Source organism: Aspergillus brasiliensis, assembly GCF_001889945.1.
Source record: "Aspergillus brasiliensis CBS 101740 unplaced genomic scaffold ASPBRscaffold_13, whole genome shotgun sequence".
Lineage (NCBI taxonomy): Eukaryota > Fungi > Ascomycota > Eurotiomycetes > Eurotiales > Aspergillaceae > Aspergillus > Aspergillus brasiliensis.
Window position 1 is genome coordinate 616,227 of NW_027137454.1, and position 15,943 is coordinate 632,169.

The 15,943-nt window shown below is 51.6% G+C and overlaps 6 protein-coding genes and 2 non-coding genes across 8 annotated transcripts; 3 read left to right on the forward strand and 5 right to left on the reverse strand.

Annotated features, from left to right (window-relative positions):
- Nucleotides 1-82: 82 nt before the first annotated feature.
- ASPBRDRAFT_47238 (putative MFS transporter) lies at nt 83-2,266 on the forward strand. Its single transcript, XM_067625815.1, has 4 exons — nt 83-450; nt 510-618; nt 677-1,224; nt 1,278-2,266. The coding sequence occupies exons 1-4, from the start codon at nt 244-246 to the stop codon at nt 1,902-1,904; spliced, it is 1,491 nt and encodes a 496-aa protein (XP_067475546.1). The 5' UTR covers nt 83-243; the 3' UTR covers nt 1,905-2,266.
- ASPBRDRAFT_58324 (uncharacterized protein) lies at nt 2,173-3,822 on the forward strand (the record flags this gene model as incomplete). Its single annotated transcript, XM_067627880.1, has 6 exons — nt 2,173-2,203; nt 2,273-2,618; nt 2,674-2,999; nt 3,049-3,347; nt 3,398-3,560; nt 3,611-3,822. 6 exons carry the CDS (start codon nt 2,173-2,175, stop codon nt 3,820-3,822), a joined length of 1,377 nt encoding a protein of 458 aa, XP_067475547.1.
- Nucleotides 3,823-4,051: 229 nt separating this feature from the next.
- Nucleotides 4,052-6,017, reverse strand: ASPBRDRAFT_77993 (cytochrome P450; the record flags this gene model as incomplete). Its single annotated transcript, XM_067629387.1, has 7 exons — nt 5,802-6,017; nt 5,611-5,740; nt 5,363-5,554; nt 5,151-5,302; nt 4,850-5,094; nt 4,510-4,781; nt 4,052-4,439 (listed from the first exon to the last, which is right to left on the reverse strand). The coding sequence occupies exons 1-7, from the start codon at nt 5,998-6,000 to the stop codon at nt 4,052-4,054; spliced, it is 1,578 nt and encodes a 525-aa protein (XP_067475548.1). The 5' UTR covers nt 6,001-6,017.
- A 1,053-nt stretch (nt 6,018-7,070) lies between these two features.
- On the forward strand, nt 7,071-7,142 carry ASPBRDRAFT_t232. Its single transcript has one exon. It is a non-coding gene; the product is annotated as a tRNA-Ala (tRNA).
- On the reverse strand, nt 7,143-9,016 carry ASPBRDRAFT_47241 (uncharacterized protein). The gene has a single exon (XM_067625816.1). It carries the CDS (start codon nt 9,009-9,011, stop codon nt 7,407-7,409), a length of 1,605 nt encoding a protein of 534 aa, XP_067475549.1. The 5' UTR covers nt 9,012-9,016; the 3' UTR covers nt 7,143-7,406.
- A 581-nt stretch (nt 9,017-9,597) lies between these two features.
- ASPBRDRAFT_47242 (putative poly(ADP)-ribose polymerase PARP) lies at nt 9,598-12,257 on the reverse strand. Its single transcript, XM_067625817.1, has 6 exons — nt 11,957-12,257; nt 11,784-11,897; nt 11,465-11,734; nt 10,574-11,413; nt 10,438-10,520; nt 9,598-10,388 (listed from the first exon to the last, which is right to left on the reverse strand). The coding sequence occupies exons 1-6, from the start codon at nt 12,021-12,023 to the stop codon at nt 9,819-9,821; spliced, it is 1,944 nt and encodes a 647-aa protein (XP_067475550.1). The 5' UTR covers nt 12,024-12,257; the 3' UTR covers nt 9,598-9,818.
- Nucleotides 12,258-12,816: 559 nt separating this feature from the next.
- On the reverse strand, nt 12,817-12,900 carry ASPBRDRAFT_t235. Its single transcript has one exon. It is a non-coding gene; the product is annotated as a tRNA-His (tRNA).
- A 155-nt stretch (nt 12,901-13,055) lies between these two features.
- Nucleotides 13,056-15,116, reverse strand: ASPBRDRAFT_160199 (MFS transporter; the record flags this gene model as incomplete). The annotated part of the gene is made up of 3 exons (XM_067619462.1): nt 13,056-13,445; nt 13,501-14,619; nt 14,692-15,116. The coding sequence occupies 3 exons, from the start codon at nt 15,114-15,116 to the stop codon at nt 13,172-13,174; spliced, it is 1,818 nt and encodes a 605-aa protein (XP_067475551.1). The 3' UTR covers nt 13,056-13,171.
- Between the last annotated feature and the right edge of the window lie 827 nt (nt 15,117-15,943).

Sequence of the window (15,943 nt, forward strand, 5' to 3'; positions counted from 1 at the left end):
CTGGCCAGGCAGTTATCTTGACAAATATAATATATCTACTGGAACCCAATGGCATCCCTGCGGCCAATCCGGTTGCACATCCCGTGGATTTTGGCCTGCAGGATCCTGCATGTAACCTCCCATCCCGGCATTCCTGTTTCCTGACTGTTTTTAATTCTCCCACTATTTTCCCGCAAATTCTCCCCCTTGTCTCTTTCTTTTTGCTTTTGTTTCTGTCCCCGGCGACAGAGTCAGACATACAACATGGAGGAGAAGCTGCCGGATGCCTTTTCTCAGGCCCTGCCTGTGGATCGCACCGACGATGCGGTGGAATACCTCCAGGGCCATGCGGCCGGGTCCGACAGCCCTCAGATCGATCTGCGAGCTCTGCGTCGGAAAATTGACTGGCATCTCATACCTTTCATGTTCTCCTGCTATGTGCTGCAATTCTTGGACAAGGTCATGCTCAACGTAAGTCGTCGCAAGCTCCCTGCCAGCACATCCCCTCATTGACGCAAGGGGGAAATCAGTATGCTGCCGTGATGGGCATGAAAACGGAACTGCACCTCGCGGGGAATGAGTACACCAACACCGCAACGTGGTTCTTCCTGGCTTATTTGATCGCTGAGGCCCCTAATAGTATGTGTCATCTGTCTCAACAAGCAGAAATCCCGCGCTGACACCTCTCTCCTACCAGTCTACTGCCTGCAGAAAGTCCCCGCCGCCAAGTGGCTCGGTGTGAATGTCGCTCTCTGGGGAGTCGCCGCTGCAGCCTCCGCAGGCGCCAAAAACTATGCCACCCTCCTCACGGCCCGTGTCTTCCTGGGCATCTTCGAAGCCACGATTGGCCCGTCGCTGATGCTCATCAGCAGTCAATACTACACAAAGAGCGAGCAGGCACCTCGCTTCACCCTCTGGTATAATGGTTTGGGCGTGGCCCAGATTATCGGTGGCCTGGTATCCTTTGGCTTCCAGCATGTTCACCACGGTGCCACTCTGGCCGGCTGGCGCATCATGTTCTTGGTCATTGGCTTGGTCACTGTACTGATTGGAGTTCTCACTCTGCTGTTTATTCCCGACACCCCGATGAAGGCCAAGTGGTTGTCTGAGGAAGAGAAGGTGGCTCTGCTGCAGCACGTCAGTGTCAACCAGACGGGAGTGTGGAGCAGCGCCATCAACCTGAAGCAAATTTGGGAAGCCGTACTTGACACCCAACTCTGGCTATTGGTCTTGATCACCATTCTCGTAAGATCATCCTCTTCCACCTGACTCCTTACTATCAGGCTAACCCATGCCAGATCTCCGTCTCCAGCGGTGTCGTAACCACCTACTCCTCCACCCTCATCGCCGGGTTCGGATACTCAGGTCCCATTTCCGCTCTGCTGAACATGCCATCCGGCATCGTCAGTATCTTCTTCACTCTCCTCGTGGGCTTTGGTATCCGCAGAACCTCCCACCGCTGGGCCTGGAACGCCTTCTGCGCCATTCCCGGCATTATCGGCGGAGCTCTCCTCTCCTTCCTCCCCAAGAGCAACAAAGCTGGTGTCCTCATCGGTATCTACCTGGTCAATGCCATCGTTGCCACCTTGCCCATCCTGTATCAATGGACCATGGCCAACTGTGCCGGCCACACCAAGCGCGCCTTCAGCAGCGCACTGATCGCCGGCTCCTTCTCGGTCGGAAACATCATCGGACCTCAAACCTTCCAGGCCCGTGATGCCCCTGAATACCGTCCCGCGAAAATTGCGGTGCTGGCCACCCAGGCAGCGGCAGCGGTCATGTCTGTCGTGCTGTTCGCATATTATGTGTGGGAGAACCGGAGACGGGATCGCCAGCACGGTAAGGTGGATGATTCGATGGTGGATGAGGCCAAGTGGGCTGGTCTGACTGATAAGGAGAACACGAGGTTCCGATATGTGTATTAATGAGGTGAAGATCTCAAAAGTGTCAGTAAGGACTTTTATCAGGTCTCAGTTGCCAATGTACAACTGTGGATAATCGAAAAATTCATCTCGATCGGATATTAGACCGCTAGTAAATCCACATTCACGTATTATTTTCGACCTTATCATTCACCATAGTGAGCCCTGGCTCTCAACGATCGGCATTACTGTTAAACCAGCCTGAAATATATGCATAGTCTATGCATATGCAACTTATGCTGCTTATGTCATTTATACATTTCCCTAGTGGATGGCCGATGGGTCTCGCGCTCCACCGACCCGTCAACAACACGATCTAGATATTTAGATAGATAGATAAATAGCTTGAACCATTTTTACCACCATAGCAGGCCGCATCACTCAGCGCGCCTTTCGTCTGAGAATACTTCCCGTCAGGCTACATCTCTCCTGCCGTCCTTGTGTACCTACCCCTACACCACATCTTCGAAACATCACACGCGCATTCCAGCAAACAATTCGTTTCTCGTCGCAATGGACTTCTCCCTTGAGAGTATTTCCAACTACAAACGTCCTTATCGACCCCAGTATAGAGATTGAGGAGGAAACTCTCCCAACCTACCGACCTGAAAAGTACTACCCGGTGCAACAGGGAGAGGTACTCGATAACAGGTATCAAGTGCTTGCCAAGCTCGGTTACGGAGTGACTTCGACTGTCTGGTTAGGTCGCGATCTTCGGTACGTCTGATAACCATTCTACATTATACTTATTTCTAAAAGTATACTACCAAAGTGATTCGAAATACGTTGCTCTTAAGATCTACGTCACGGGTCGAGAGAAGAATCATGAGCTGGAAATCTACAACCGTATGGATGCTGTAGAAGTTGAGCATCCAGGCAGAGATCTCATTCGCAAGCTCTTCGATCAATTCACTATTATCGGGCCCCACGGCCCTCATGTCTGTCTCGTCCACGAGCCCATGGGCATTAGTGCACACACACTTTTAGAAAAGCACATCCCCGGCAATGCTATGACTCTGAATGAGATGAAGACCTGTATCAGGCAGCTTTTGATCGCTCTGGACTTTCTGCATTCTGCTGCTGGTATCATACACACCGGTAATCCCCCACTTCCACGATCTAAACTCATGGGCTAATCCAGAAATAGACCTCCAATTGAAGAACCTGCTGCTCCCAATCCCTAACACTAAGACACTCGAGAGTCTCGAAGCACGGGAAGTCAACGACCCATCACCTAGAAAGGTGCTCAAAGACAGAACTATCTACCTGTCCACTGTTTATAACCCTGGGGGGGATGGCCTACCCTTACTGAGTGACTTCGGCGAAGCCCGCTTTGGCGATGTCGAGAATAATGAGGACATCATGCCAAATATGTACAGGGCCCCGGAAGTCGTTTTGAAGGAGAAGTGGGACTATAAGGTCGATATCTGGAATGTTGCTATGGTGGTAAGGTGCCCTCTTAGCTCCCTAGGCGAAATACTAATTTCTATATACAGGCCTGGGACATCGTAAGTCCTCGTCACATGTTCAACGGCAAAAACCCAGATGGCATTTTCGATGACCGAGTGCACATTGCGGAAATGATCGCGCTCATGGGACCTCCTCCAGCTAGTTTCCGTGAGCGGTGTAAATTGGCTTATGTTTTCTGGGATGAACAGGGTGAGACCAATTTTTCTGTAACCCCATTCCAATCTGACTGATATCTCTAGGCAATTGGAAGGACTTGGCACCGATTCCGGATGTTTCTCTGGAGAGCATTGGTTCCGACATTCCAGAAGAGAATAAAGAAGGGTTCTTCCGGTGGCTGCGGAAGGCGTTGCAGTGGAATGCAGAGGATCGACCAACTGCGACAGAATTCTTGTTTGACGTGTGGTTGATGGAGGGGCTTAGGCGGCCGAATACTGAAGAGACGAAGTCTTGAAGGCGTATGTAAATGCTTCTGGGTGTGGTGGTATACAGCATAACCTTCCCTGCAGTTGCAAGGATGGGAAGTCTAGATGTAGATATCGTTGTACGATTATATCGGGTGGTCCTAAGTCAGCCACAAACATCATATACTCTCTTCTCTTCGAGATACAATAGCACGCAGTACTAGCCACCACCATCCAGCACACCCAATCACAAAACCACCTCCTACACCAGCACCCATTTTAATAACGCACATCCCCCAAATCCTCCGCATTACTCTTCTCCCAAGGGAACCTCTGCTCCAATGACCGAAGCAACTCCAAATGCTTCGCGCTCCTCGGCCGAATCGACAATTGAAACGGCGCAGGATGACTGATAACACCCGGCAAAAACTCCGGCCGAACATCCTTAACTTTACCATTTTCCACTGGCTTGGAGATCTCAAAGACAGCGAGGGCTTGAGAGACGGTGAAATACACGTTTGCATCGGCTAGAGTACGCCCGGGGCAAACTCGTCGGCCGAAGCCGAAGACCAGGAAGTGGGGATCTCGTTCTGGTTTGGGGCCGAGGAATCGTTCGGGTTTGAAGGTCATTGGGTCGTGGTACATTTTTGGGTCGTGGGTGAAGCCCCTGTGTGGATTTTAGTGGTGTTATTTAGGGTTCCAAGGGAGAGTTTAAAAATGGGGAAAGGGGGACTGACCATATATTGGCTAGGATTGATGACCCCTTGGGGATAAAGTATCCTTCGCACACATCATCCTCAGTGGAGGTGTGGACAAGGTTTGTGGGGACTACTGGATGCCATCGAAGCGTCTCTTTGACTAATGCGTTGATATACGGTAGTTGTTCCCGGTCCTTGTACTGTGGGAGTCGATCGGTTCCGATTACAGTGTCGAGTTCCTGCTGCGCTCTGCGCTGCGCTTCGGGGAAGAGGGCCATTGCGAGGAAGAAACTGGCGATGGAGGAGACGGTCTGTTGGTTGTTTGTTAAGTACTGCAGTACGGCATTGGGTAGGGCACAAGCAAAACAGGAGTCCTTACCGTATCGGCCCCCCCGGCGTAAAGCGCTCCAGCTGACCATTTGACCGTGGTCTCTTCTTCGGATCCGGGCTCTGGAATACTATCTTCAAGCAGATTGGAGAGGAAGGACGGTACGAAGCGGCCAGTACGCATCTGTTCCTTCACGAAGGCGTACGGGATATCGCTAAATGCCGTGACTGTCTTTCGGTAGCGTTGTGCCGTTTTGAAGAACCCTGTCCCTGGGAACCAGGATGGGAGATACTTCACTGCTCAGATAATTAGTTTTGATTTTATTCTCGTATGGCCGCCAGCTATAGCTTACGGGATGGGAAGAAGTCCACTGCCCATGTCGCTGGAAGCATGGCCTTTGAAAAGTCCTCCATTGCCTTGTCGGCCAGATCCACCAATGGGTCTCGCTCATGCGGTTCGATGGAATATCCGTATGCTACTTTGAGGATGATTGCGCCCGCCTCCCTGGTGGTCACACTGCTTAGTTTCTATGACTGGTGGTATGTATGCTAGGGGGCAACCCACTTGCGGATATGCTGCATCAACTTATCCGGCGCATCTAGTACCCGCAGCAGAAAGCGGCCCACCTCTACCATCTGGATCTCATTGAATCGAGCGACCGAGTTGTTGGAGCCGATCTCCCGATGCAGGTTCTTGCGCGTTGCTCGAATGCGCTGGGGCTGCTTCACCGCTGCGAGGATGTTGTTCCAGCCCGCCCTGTACGGTTATCAATTGGTCTGCGCCATTGCTTAAGTATGTCTTTGTTGTCTCACATTTCAGCAAAGTGCTGTTGTGGACGCGAGGAGTGGATCGACGATCGCGACTCGAGTAGTTCCACCGCCAGCCGGGCATCGTTCAGGACGATGATGGTTTGGCCCATGACGCTGAGGGAACTGATCGGGCCTATCTGGCGTTAATCGTACAATCTATTGTTGTTGGAAGCGTATCGGGGACTTTGTCGTACCATAGCGATCCTTGTGCTTCAGCCAGTGCTGCCAATCTTGCTGGTTTGGATTGGGCAAGTCCCAAAGATTACCCACGATAGGCTTCCGTCGAGGACCGGGAGGTAGAGGTGGATGCTTGCTCTTGCTAGTGAAGAATGAGATGAAAAAGTATACACTAGTGAGCGCAATGAAGGCGCCCGTCCACAGCGTTACTGACATGGTGACCACGGGGAGCCAAAGCAGAATGACATCGAGGAGCACAGTAGGCTGGCTGAGCGAGCTCCTCTGCTTTATAGTGTAGAATATCCAAGGGAGGGGCTGTGCCGATACTGCAGAAATAAGCTACCTTTCCTATTGGTCTCTGTGTTTTCGCATCCACCTTTGCTCAGAGATGTTTGCAAACTTGCATTAGACGGTGCATTAGTTCGACTGTTCAGCTCTCGGTTATGTCTTGTGGTTGGTGTGACATGGACAAGCGGCCTCCGATCGAGGTTGCAGAACACCATCCCGATTCTGCTACGGTCGCTTTTGCCATTCAGGTGGGCTGCTTATGGCTGTCGGTATTTTTTTTGGTGGCTGGCTGAGTCTGGTCGCAGGGTTGTTTGTCGTTTGATGCTTACGGGCTTCCCCGCAGCTGTAGGGATTGATGGAGGTCCGTGTTCTTTTAGACTCCGGCATTTAAGTGAGAATGGCTCTTGAGCACGCTGGAATAGCAGTGACTATGAATTATTTGTCCTTTCATGGAACCCTAAGTGGTGAAATGGGTTCACATGATGGGTTCAGTCGCTGGCTCCCCTCACGCTTTGGAAAGAAACTTTCCCCGATAGTCAGGGACACGCATAATTGCCATGACTAAAGCAGTCGCTGGTACTTTTTACTGGCAACTGACTTCGGTACTGGGAGTCACTACTGGGACTTCGTAATGAAGTTTTGTTTTTATGGGAATGCTGTCTCTCACTGACTGAACATTGCTAAATCTCGTCTCCATCATTGCAGATCGGGTACGAGGAATATATAGACGTCGGAGTAAGTTTCCGATGGATGGATTATGAACCAGCTGAACAATACCATTCACCATCAACCAGACTCAACCGTCACCCTCATAAACCTATCGATAACACACCAGACAATTGCCTTTTAGCCTTGAGAATCATACCAAATATCTAACGACCACCAGTCGTCCCCTGTATAAAATCTCAATACTACGATGACCTACCCCAGTGAACCATACGAATCATGGTACTGGACTAGATTATATAGCTCATATAGGGGCCTGTCTTTCATCAAATGGGGCTGTGGTTTAGTGGTATAATATTCCCTTAGCATGGGAGAGGTCCGGGGTTCGATTCCCCGCAGCTCCATTTTTTGTTTTTTTTTTTTTTTGGGTCGTCTGTCTCTTTTGCTATTGCAGTTGATATCATGGATCATCTCCACTCTTCCCGAGATTTGTCTCTATCCGAGACTCACCCATCCCCACTCAATGTTTTGCAATCCTTCTGTCAGAGGCGGCCATATTAATCGGTGTCTTCAACATATTATTGTAACCCACGCAATGCGAATTGAACTGAACTGCGAATCAGCCAGTATACCAAACGTCCAGTGTATATATATAGCGTCAAGCCCATTCATCCCTCCCTAGCCCTACACGAAAAGCTCCCCGCATCATTGACATCCCCATGTCCATCATACACCAACGTCGCCGGATACCGACACAACTCCCTCGTCACCTCCTTCCCCTCGGCATTGACAGCCACCGCACTCAACCGATCAGGCGGACTGCCCTCCTCCACCCAGCGTACCAACGCACCGAACGGATCAACTGGTTTCGGCCCATCCCCAGCCGAGCAATGCCCCAGCCCGGGGGCAAGGAACAACCGGTAGAACTCATCCACACTCACATCAGCACCAGTAGTCGACTTATTAACCCCATCCCAGAATGCAGTCGTCCACGACGCTGGGATCAGCTCATCCGCCAACCCGTGCCAGGTGAGAAGCTTCCCCCCTGCACGACGGAACTCAGAGAGATCGAGTCCGTCCGAGCCGAGGATGTCGTTGTAGCGGTCCAGCGTGATGCGGTAGGCGGTGTTGAAGTCCTCCACGGTCATGTCGAATACATCGTAGTTTGGGTCACGGAAGACAAAGTACTTGATCCACCCGATGATGGGGAAGAAGGGGACAGGTTTGATGGTGGATTCGTTGATTACTGCGGTGTTGGCTGTGCCGCGGAATGAGGCGCCCGGTGGGAGGCCTTGCCAGAGAGGCTGGCTATCTGGTAGATCGGGGCCTTGCATGATTTGCTTAACGAGGGTGGCGTGGTGGGATGTGATGGTTACTGGCGAGTCTGAGCCCATCTCGGGACATGCTACTGTCTCACCGATGAGTAGTTCGGGATCGAATGTACAGCTCCGCGGGTTGTAGTCTGATATTAACCCGTCTGTGGCTCCATCAAGCGGATCGCATTTGTCGATTATGGCTTTTCGGAACGTGTCAAAGATACACTGTGGAGGTGCTGCGGACTGCAACATAAGTACCGGTGGCCAGGACATGTACCCGATGAGACGTGGGAAATGGAGAGCCGGTGCACCGGCGAGAACGCCGTCGAAGAGAGTCGGGTATTTGGCTGCAGCGAAGTATCCCTGTCTGCCGCCGGTCGAGCAGCCGTTCCAGTAGGAGTACTTCGGCGGGGATCCGTAGAAGCGCTCGGTAAGAATCTTCCCAATGGTGGCCATATCGTAGATGGAGCGATGGGCAAAGTTCAAGACCAGAGCAGTGTTGATGGTACCGTCGGGGCGCAGAGCCCAGGCTCCCGTCTGGGGATTGCTGGTTCCATTCAAGGTCAGACCAGCGTCGGTTGCTGCTGTTGCGTAGCCCTGGCTGACTGGGCGAGCTGGGCCCAGGCCGATGATGCCGGCTGCGAGGCCGCCGCCGCCGGTGGCTTGGAAACGGCCGTTCCAGTTGGTGAGGGGGAGCCAGACTGAGACAGTGACAGTGTCATTCTCACCGGGGTGTGTCAGGGTGACGGATACGTCGCAGAAGTCGAGATTGTGTGCGTCTTGGAGATTGTATGGCGGGGAGGCTGCTATACTGTAGTTATGGACCTCTTGGCGTGTCATGGATATGATGTCAACCCCGGGAATATGCGGCAGCGTTAGACTGCCGCAGGGCTGTTGTTTCGGCTGCCAGAAGTAGGCGAGCCATGCTATGAAAAAGTTGGTGAGGTAGACTAGCATAATGAGAGGGGATGGAATTCCACTCGTAGGGGCTGAGGTAAGGGATGATGGGGGAGGGGGGAGGAGTGACTACAAGTACTAAGTAGTTACTATGTCCTCGGTCTCGGTAATCCCGGCTCATTTATAAGCGCCCGGATCCTTCTCATGCGGGCAGTGATGACGCTGCAGATGTTGCAGGTAAGCACCGAGGGCCATCCAATAGGGCTGGTTGTTCGGTATTCCTCTGCGTCTGACTCTGTTCGGTGTCATCATCCAGCCCCCTCACGGATCTCCATGCTTACTTTTTTTTGCGTGGCATCTTCTAATCTCACTGTATTTTGCTCGGGCTCGGTATTTCCGTGGTGTGCTTCTCAATGAAGGTTTACCTCGGCTGGGGGGAGACTCGTCGGTGGAAGTAGTATAAATGAGAAGGAAGATAGTCGGTGGGGCCTTGGCAACCAACTGAGTGTTGTGTTGGCTGGACTGCGTATACTTCGTGTCTCGGAGTATGATTTGTTGAGACATACTACAGCCAGACACCCACCAGATCCTTTGCGACTGCTGCCTACGTGCCCTCTCCTCTTTTTCCATTTAACTAGGGAATCTGGAGGATAGACTGATCCTACTTACAACCTAGCCTGCATCCGGTCCTCCAATGTATTAAAAATAGTTTATTATCGTCGGCTAAGAACATACCCCGTGATCCCGGGCCTTTGTATCATTAAGCAAACTCCGAGGCTTTGCCTAACGCCGTAATCCGCCTCAGATGCCATCGCTAAGCTAATGTATGCGCCATACCACGAATCAAAATCCCAAATAAGAACCAGGTCACCGCATATCGACATGGAACAGATACTTCTGCTGGATCTGAGCCACATCATACACGATGTACTCATTGTACATCAGTCCCTTCGAGGTGGCATTAGCTGACGGCACCCGCACATCGGGCATCAACACTCCCTTCAGGTCTTCATTGACACAGCCAGCATCCTTCCATCCACCAGGGATCGAGCGACCACGACCAAGAGTAGCAATCTTGGCCTCCTTCTTAGCTTCTTCACCCGCGTTGAAGCTTCCAGTTTCCAGTTCATACATGGGATTGCCGACCTCAACGTCACAAAGGAGGAGCAGACCCTTGTTTCCACTCCCCCATGAGCAGCAGTAACCCGCTGACTTGGTCGACATGTCTGCAAAATAGACACCTTTGCCAAACATGTACCCGCTGACGGGGGCCTCGGGCGGTGCAATACGCAGACCCTGGCTGAGGATACCACCGAAATTGGTGCTGCGGGAACCGTGCCACAGGAGACGGCGGCAGGAGTTCTTGATATTGGAGTACTTGGATGATTGGAATCGGTCTCTCTCGCCTTGGCGCTCGATGCGGAAGATGTTTATAATCTGTTATGGTTAGCTTGGTTCATTGGGAGGGGTACATCCGGATACGAACCTTGTATTGAACGCCGTGGGTGTGACCGCGAGATTGTTTGAGGTAGTTGGCCAGTTCGATGAACTCGGTAGATGCGTGTTCCACTACTTAGAGTTAGCACTAGCGAAACGGACAAGGCTCCAGGGGCAAGACGTACGTGGTGTCATCTCTTGCATATTCAAGCCCTGAAACTGACGGTCGAGAGGGTGGACCGTATCGGTGTTCTTGGCATCTTTCATGATATTGTTCGCAACTTCCATATCGGTCAGTGCCTCCAGCAGTTCGATCTCTTTCTTGAGCAAAGTGTCGTTGTTCAACACCGGGGGCCTGTTGCGTCCGAATGCATGGGGGATCACGGTGAAGTATTGATTGCTAAGATACTCCACTGCGGCAGCAAAGGAGGTAGTATATTTCGTACTCGCCAGAGCAGGGTTGGAGATAAGCTCTGACAGGTCCTTCAGTGCCTGGAAACCGTTTTGGAGAGTGCGCTTGCTCAGCTTTCCCAAGGGCAATTTCTGAGCGTCGTAGGACATGGAAGCCATGGTCGACTGGAAAAGTTCCGGGTTGAAGATGAAAGACACCAAGTCCTGGACGGGTCCTGATAAAGTGCATTTCACTTCCTCTACCTTGGGTTTGACGGGTTTCTTCGCAACGTCTTCGTCTTCGTCTTCGTCGTCCGTGTCGTCTTCGTAGTTCTTTTCGATGAAGGTGTATTTGCCCTTCTTTGGCGGGTCCAGACGGTTCTCCCAGGTCAAGCCTGACTTGTCCTTGAACTTTTTCTTGAACTCATACTCTGCTTCAGCTAAGTCGCCATTGCCCAGTAGAGCATGCTGTCCGTGTTCACCCACCCGGCCCCAGTGGGTCCAAGTTTTGAATTGGTTGTTTCCGTGCAGAAGCTGGATGCGGTAGAATTTGTTGTTATTATTCGTCGCACTCGTCTGATTGAGTGTCGCATCCCAGATGAGGCCTGTGGGATCAATGTATACAGCGAAGATCGCTATTCAGGTTAGCTCTGCCTTCTGGTTGATCAAAGCTCGGTGCAAGTTACCTCGAAGAGGACAGGTCTCATCGACAGGAACGTTGATTCCTTTGGTACCGACCGTCTGTGCATCCTTGAGCTTCTTTGCAGTGCCGTCCTCGTTGATTCCCAGAGCCTGTTCTAGGGTGCGCTTCTTTGGACTTTCCGGTTCGTCATCTTTCTTAGTGTCAGAACCCATCAGGAAGCTCTTCTCATCCAACTTCTTTCCTGCACTATCTGAGTCGATAAGCCATTTCAAGGAAACGATGTTGCAGGTGTAGACCTTAACAGCCTGCGTGTCTGCGCATTGTTAGCAGACGTTGTAGATAGAGATCCGCTCAATACTCACATTTGACACTTTTGTTGTCCACCTCCCGTTGAGTGGTCACAAGATGAGTGCACTCCTCCGTCACTGCTGTACTAAAAGTTCCCCCATGACGTTGAACGATAGTCTTCAAGCTTGCTATCGTAAGAATGTAGAATCAGTATGCGGTTTCTAACAGTAAGGACAAACATGCTCACCTTGTTTATAACCAGGAAAGGTCCCAGCGACGGCGATGACCGAGCCCTTGAAAGCTTGGCCTGTCATGGTGATGAGTGAACTGTGAGATGTGAGGTGTGATGAAGGATGGAGTTAAGGGAAAGAGAGAGATCAGGGGTTCGGCAATATTGTGTTTATACGAGATAGTGAAATAGCGGAAGACTAATTATGTCGTCAGATTTTAGTCAGGAGGATCAGAGGCGTAGGGAAGGAATGCCGGATGGTATGGAGATCTTGGGATATGTTGCTCAAAGAACAAGTACAGGAAAGATGGAAGAGACATGATTATATAGAGGAGAGCATAAAGCGGAGATATAGTGAAAGGTGATATTATTGTTCGTCCGCAATTCCCCAGCCTGAGGCTCCCGTGGCTGCTGCTGCCTGAGCTTTGGGGGAATTGCCGAACCAGCAGGGGTGTGATTGGTTGGAGCTTGAGTGGGCCTCCAGGCACCAGCCGCGCACGTGATTCTGCCTGTGCGGAGGCTCCCTGGAAATTCAATTGACTTCCGTCTACGAGATCTTCAGGGTCTTGTTCGCAGGCAGCAAGGGGACTTCCACAACAGCAAGACCAAGCTGTAACTACAAGTGTACGAAGTGGGTAATTTATCTCGCCTGTAGCCGTGCTCTCTCCAGTACTGGTATTTCGCAAGTAGCTGAGTTAAGATTGACATATGTGATAATGTTGGAAAATATTAAGGTATATACTTAGTCCGGAAGCAAAAAGAAGAATAAAAAAAAAGAAAAGGAAAAAAAAAAAAAACCTTAGGAGGATGAAACCATCATTCTTCTAGACAGCAAAAGGTAAAAAGAAAAAAGATGTAATCAAGCCAGTCGCCAGATTTGGCGCTGCTGGGAATCGAACCCAGGTCGAAACGGCGCTGCGGAAAACCACAACGTTTCATGATGACCACTACACTACAGCACCTTGATTACATAAATTGGCTGCTAATATTGCTCTCATAAGTGAGAGGCAAAGACATGGCGGTAAAGGAATTAGCAAGCAGTCCAGCAGCATCGGCGGCCCACAACATCTTAACACCGAACATCGCAAGGCTACTCACTATTAGCAAACATTATGTGCGCGTCCAATCATCACCAATACTCTAATTATTCACATTATCATTAATGATGTACAGGGTATGAAAAATAGCAACGCCCACAAAGGTATATGCAAAACTTTTTTATTAACCACGCGTTCAGTGTTCCGCGACTCCGTTCTCCTCCACCGGATCCTCCGCATGAGACTCGGCAACCTTGTCATAAAACGGCGCGAACTTGCTTCTCTTCCTCAGGTTCTTGCCATAGAACCAGAACGCAACCGGGATAGGCACCAGGACAGACGCCACGCAGCCCAGCAGCGTGGCAGCCCACTGGATGCCCATGTTGTTGAACATCTGACGTGAGAAGAGGGGGAAACTGGCTGCCACTAGGGAACGACAGAACGTGTTCGCTGCGATAGCCGATGCGGCACTGGGATAACGGTTAGAACGGAGTTCAGCAAGCAGGAAAATGGCAAGCAACTTACAACATGAGGTAGGTATCAATCAGATAGTTGAACAACTGGATGAAGATGATCAACAGACCAAATCCAGTGAACAATCCACTCAGTGTGGGTACAATCCAAGGGATATTCTTCGTGAAACCGGTCCAACCGAACCAGAACAGTCCGGCAGCGAAGAGCACACCTCCGATCATGACAGGCGGCAGACGCCATTCGGGAACGGGAATGCCGCCATTGGCTTCTAACTTCTTGTTGTACCCTGGACTAGACAAGATGATATAGGAGGCTGCAATCAACAGACCGACCACCATGCCAAACAACGTCAGTCCACCAACACCGGCGGACATGCCGTACACGCCCTGGAAGACGAGTGTGTAGGCTGTCAAGAAGCAGTACAACAAGCCATAGATGAAACTGAGGTAGATGGTCACCGCCAGGATCAATGGCTCACCAAAGAGCAACCGAAGAGGACGAGAGAAGTTGTTCACCAGCAGCTCCCGCAGATCGACCTCGATTTCCTCCTGCTTGGCGTGAATACCCCAGTTCTTGGTGCGACGGCGCAGTTCCGCAGCCTTCGAGACCAGGATGATCGGCGGATAGGACTCCTTCAGGAAGAACAAGTTCATCACAAAGGCGGCATAGCCCATGAACGCGGGGATATAGGCGGTCCAGCGCCAACCCAGGTACGATGCGTTGATGAAACCACCGATGAATGGAGCCAGAAGCGGCCCCAAGAACACCGTACTGGAGAACATGGCGATGGCGACACCACGAGTGCGGTTATTGTAGATATCAGAGAAAACGGCAGCCACAACCGCCAGCGGACAACTGCCAAAGACACCACAGAAGAAGCGACAGATCATGATCGTCTGCAGGTCCTTGGCGACGGCGACACCGGTATTGAAGATACCGAATCCCAACATGGCCGCCACGATAGGTGGTTTCCGCCCCTTCAGCTCGGAAAGGGGTGCCCACACCAAGGGTCCGGACGCATAACCGCAAATATACAACGAACTCGACAGGGTGGCGACTTCAATGCCGACCCCGAACACTCGCGCAACGTTGGTGGTAGAGGAGCTGAAGATGGCCGAATCGAAGGTACTGCAGATACTGGTGAAGGCGAGGATGGCGCTAATGTAAATCCTAGGAAAGTCACAAGTCAGTATTTCGTCGATCAACAGGTCTCTTCCGCGCGACAGGGTGGGGATGACATACTTGGTCCCCAATTTCCAGTTCTGGGGGTACAGGGGATCTTCTGGACCATCAAACTCGACGACATAGTCCTCGCGATCGGGAAGAGGGGGAGGATAATCCTTGTTGGCGCCCATGCGAGGTAACGGCGCACGGGAGGGGCGAGACTTGACGCTTTCACCCACGGTCAACTGATGCTGAAGCCGTTGGGTTTCGATCCTGCTTAGGGCATGGGAAGTGGCCGTGCGATGACGCTCTAGATCGAGTTCGGTGTTTCGCGAATGAAGGGTGTGTAGCTGGGGATTGTATTCCACCGAGCTGCTGTAACTGGTCGAGCCCGTGGTACCTGAGGTAGATGGCCTCTCGAGGCCTTCCTCCTTGTTCGCGCCATCAGTATGGGGTCGAGCATCGACCTCCGCCTGCTCTAGTTGCTCGTCGATGGGAGACATGTTGGCAGCTGGCAGGGAGCAGGATCTGGTCTGATCTGGACGACGGACCCTGAAGCCAGGGACAACAAGATTTTGCTTGCGCGCAGAGGGACCGACAGGAACAGTCAAAGGCTGAGCGATGGGGGTCTAGCCTGAATAATAAACGAAAACAGCTTTGCTTGCCTCCACTCTCACCACCGGGGTGGCTCCTAGGCCAGCATCCGATTTATCCGTCCTGCACACGGGAGACCCACCGTGAACGGCTGCCATTCCTCATTGCGATTGCCGATTGAATGATCACCGGAGACTCTCCAGAGCGATATCTCGAGCAGAGATCTGCTTTGACGGGGCGCATGTGGGTTCAATGATGGTATCTGAACACAATTGTCATATATGTTTGTCAATATTCCCCAGATATGCTGGGGTGCTGAGAGGAAGAGTGATCGCTGCCTGAGGCAGAGCAGGCAGAGCCCCTCGAATGCCAAGCCCACCGACTCCGCCTCCGTGACGTCATGTGCACGAGTCATTAGTCAGGCCTGCAAAGCTTTTTGCAGGATTTGCATGGAATTTTCGCCTGGTTCGATCCGCTAAGAAGACCGCTCTGGTACTATCGATCCGTTTCTAGCAATGGATACCGTGCCCAATGGCCCCCAGGTGCCTGATGGTGAAGAAACACACTGCTCAATATGGACGAATGCTCCATCAACGAACCCCTGACTATCATTTCGCCCCAAACCTATCTAGATCAGTGGCAGACTAGTATGCCCGTGAGAGGCGCAATAGTGTAAAATATCTATTGGCGGTCTAACCCTGATACCGCGGACTGAAAACGGACTGTGGACCGTGGC

Coding starts and splice junctions, on each gene's coding strand:
- ASPBRDRAFT_47241 (XM_067625816.1), bottom strand. CDS start 9,011: ATGCTAGTCTACCTCACCAACTTTTTCATAGCATGGCTCGCCTACTTC.
- ASPBRDRAFT_47238 (XM_067625815.1), top strand. CDS start 244: ATGGAGGAGAAGCTGCCGGATGCCTTTTCTCAGGCCCTGCCTGTGGAT. Junction 451..509: donor TGGACAAGGTCATGCTCAAC/GTAAGTCGTCGC, acceptor GGGGGAAATCAG/TATGCTGCCGTGATGGGCAT. Junction 619..676: donor GATCGCTGAGGCCCCTAATA/GTATGTGTCATC, acceptor CTCTCCTACCAG/TCTACTGCCTGCAGAAAGTC.
- ASPBRDRAFT_47242 (XM_067625817.1), bottom strand. CDS start 12,023: ATGACAGGCCAAGCTTTCAAGGGCTCGGTCATCGCCGTCGCTGGGACC. Junction 11,898..11,956: donor CTTTCCTGGTTATAAACAAG/GTGAGCATGTTT, acceptor TTCTTACGATAG/CAAGCTTGAAGACTATCGTT. Junction 10,521..10,573: donor TATGCAAGAGATGACACCAC/GTACGTCTTGCC, acceptor AACTCTAAGTAG/TGGAACACGCATCTACCGAG.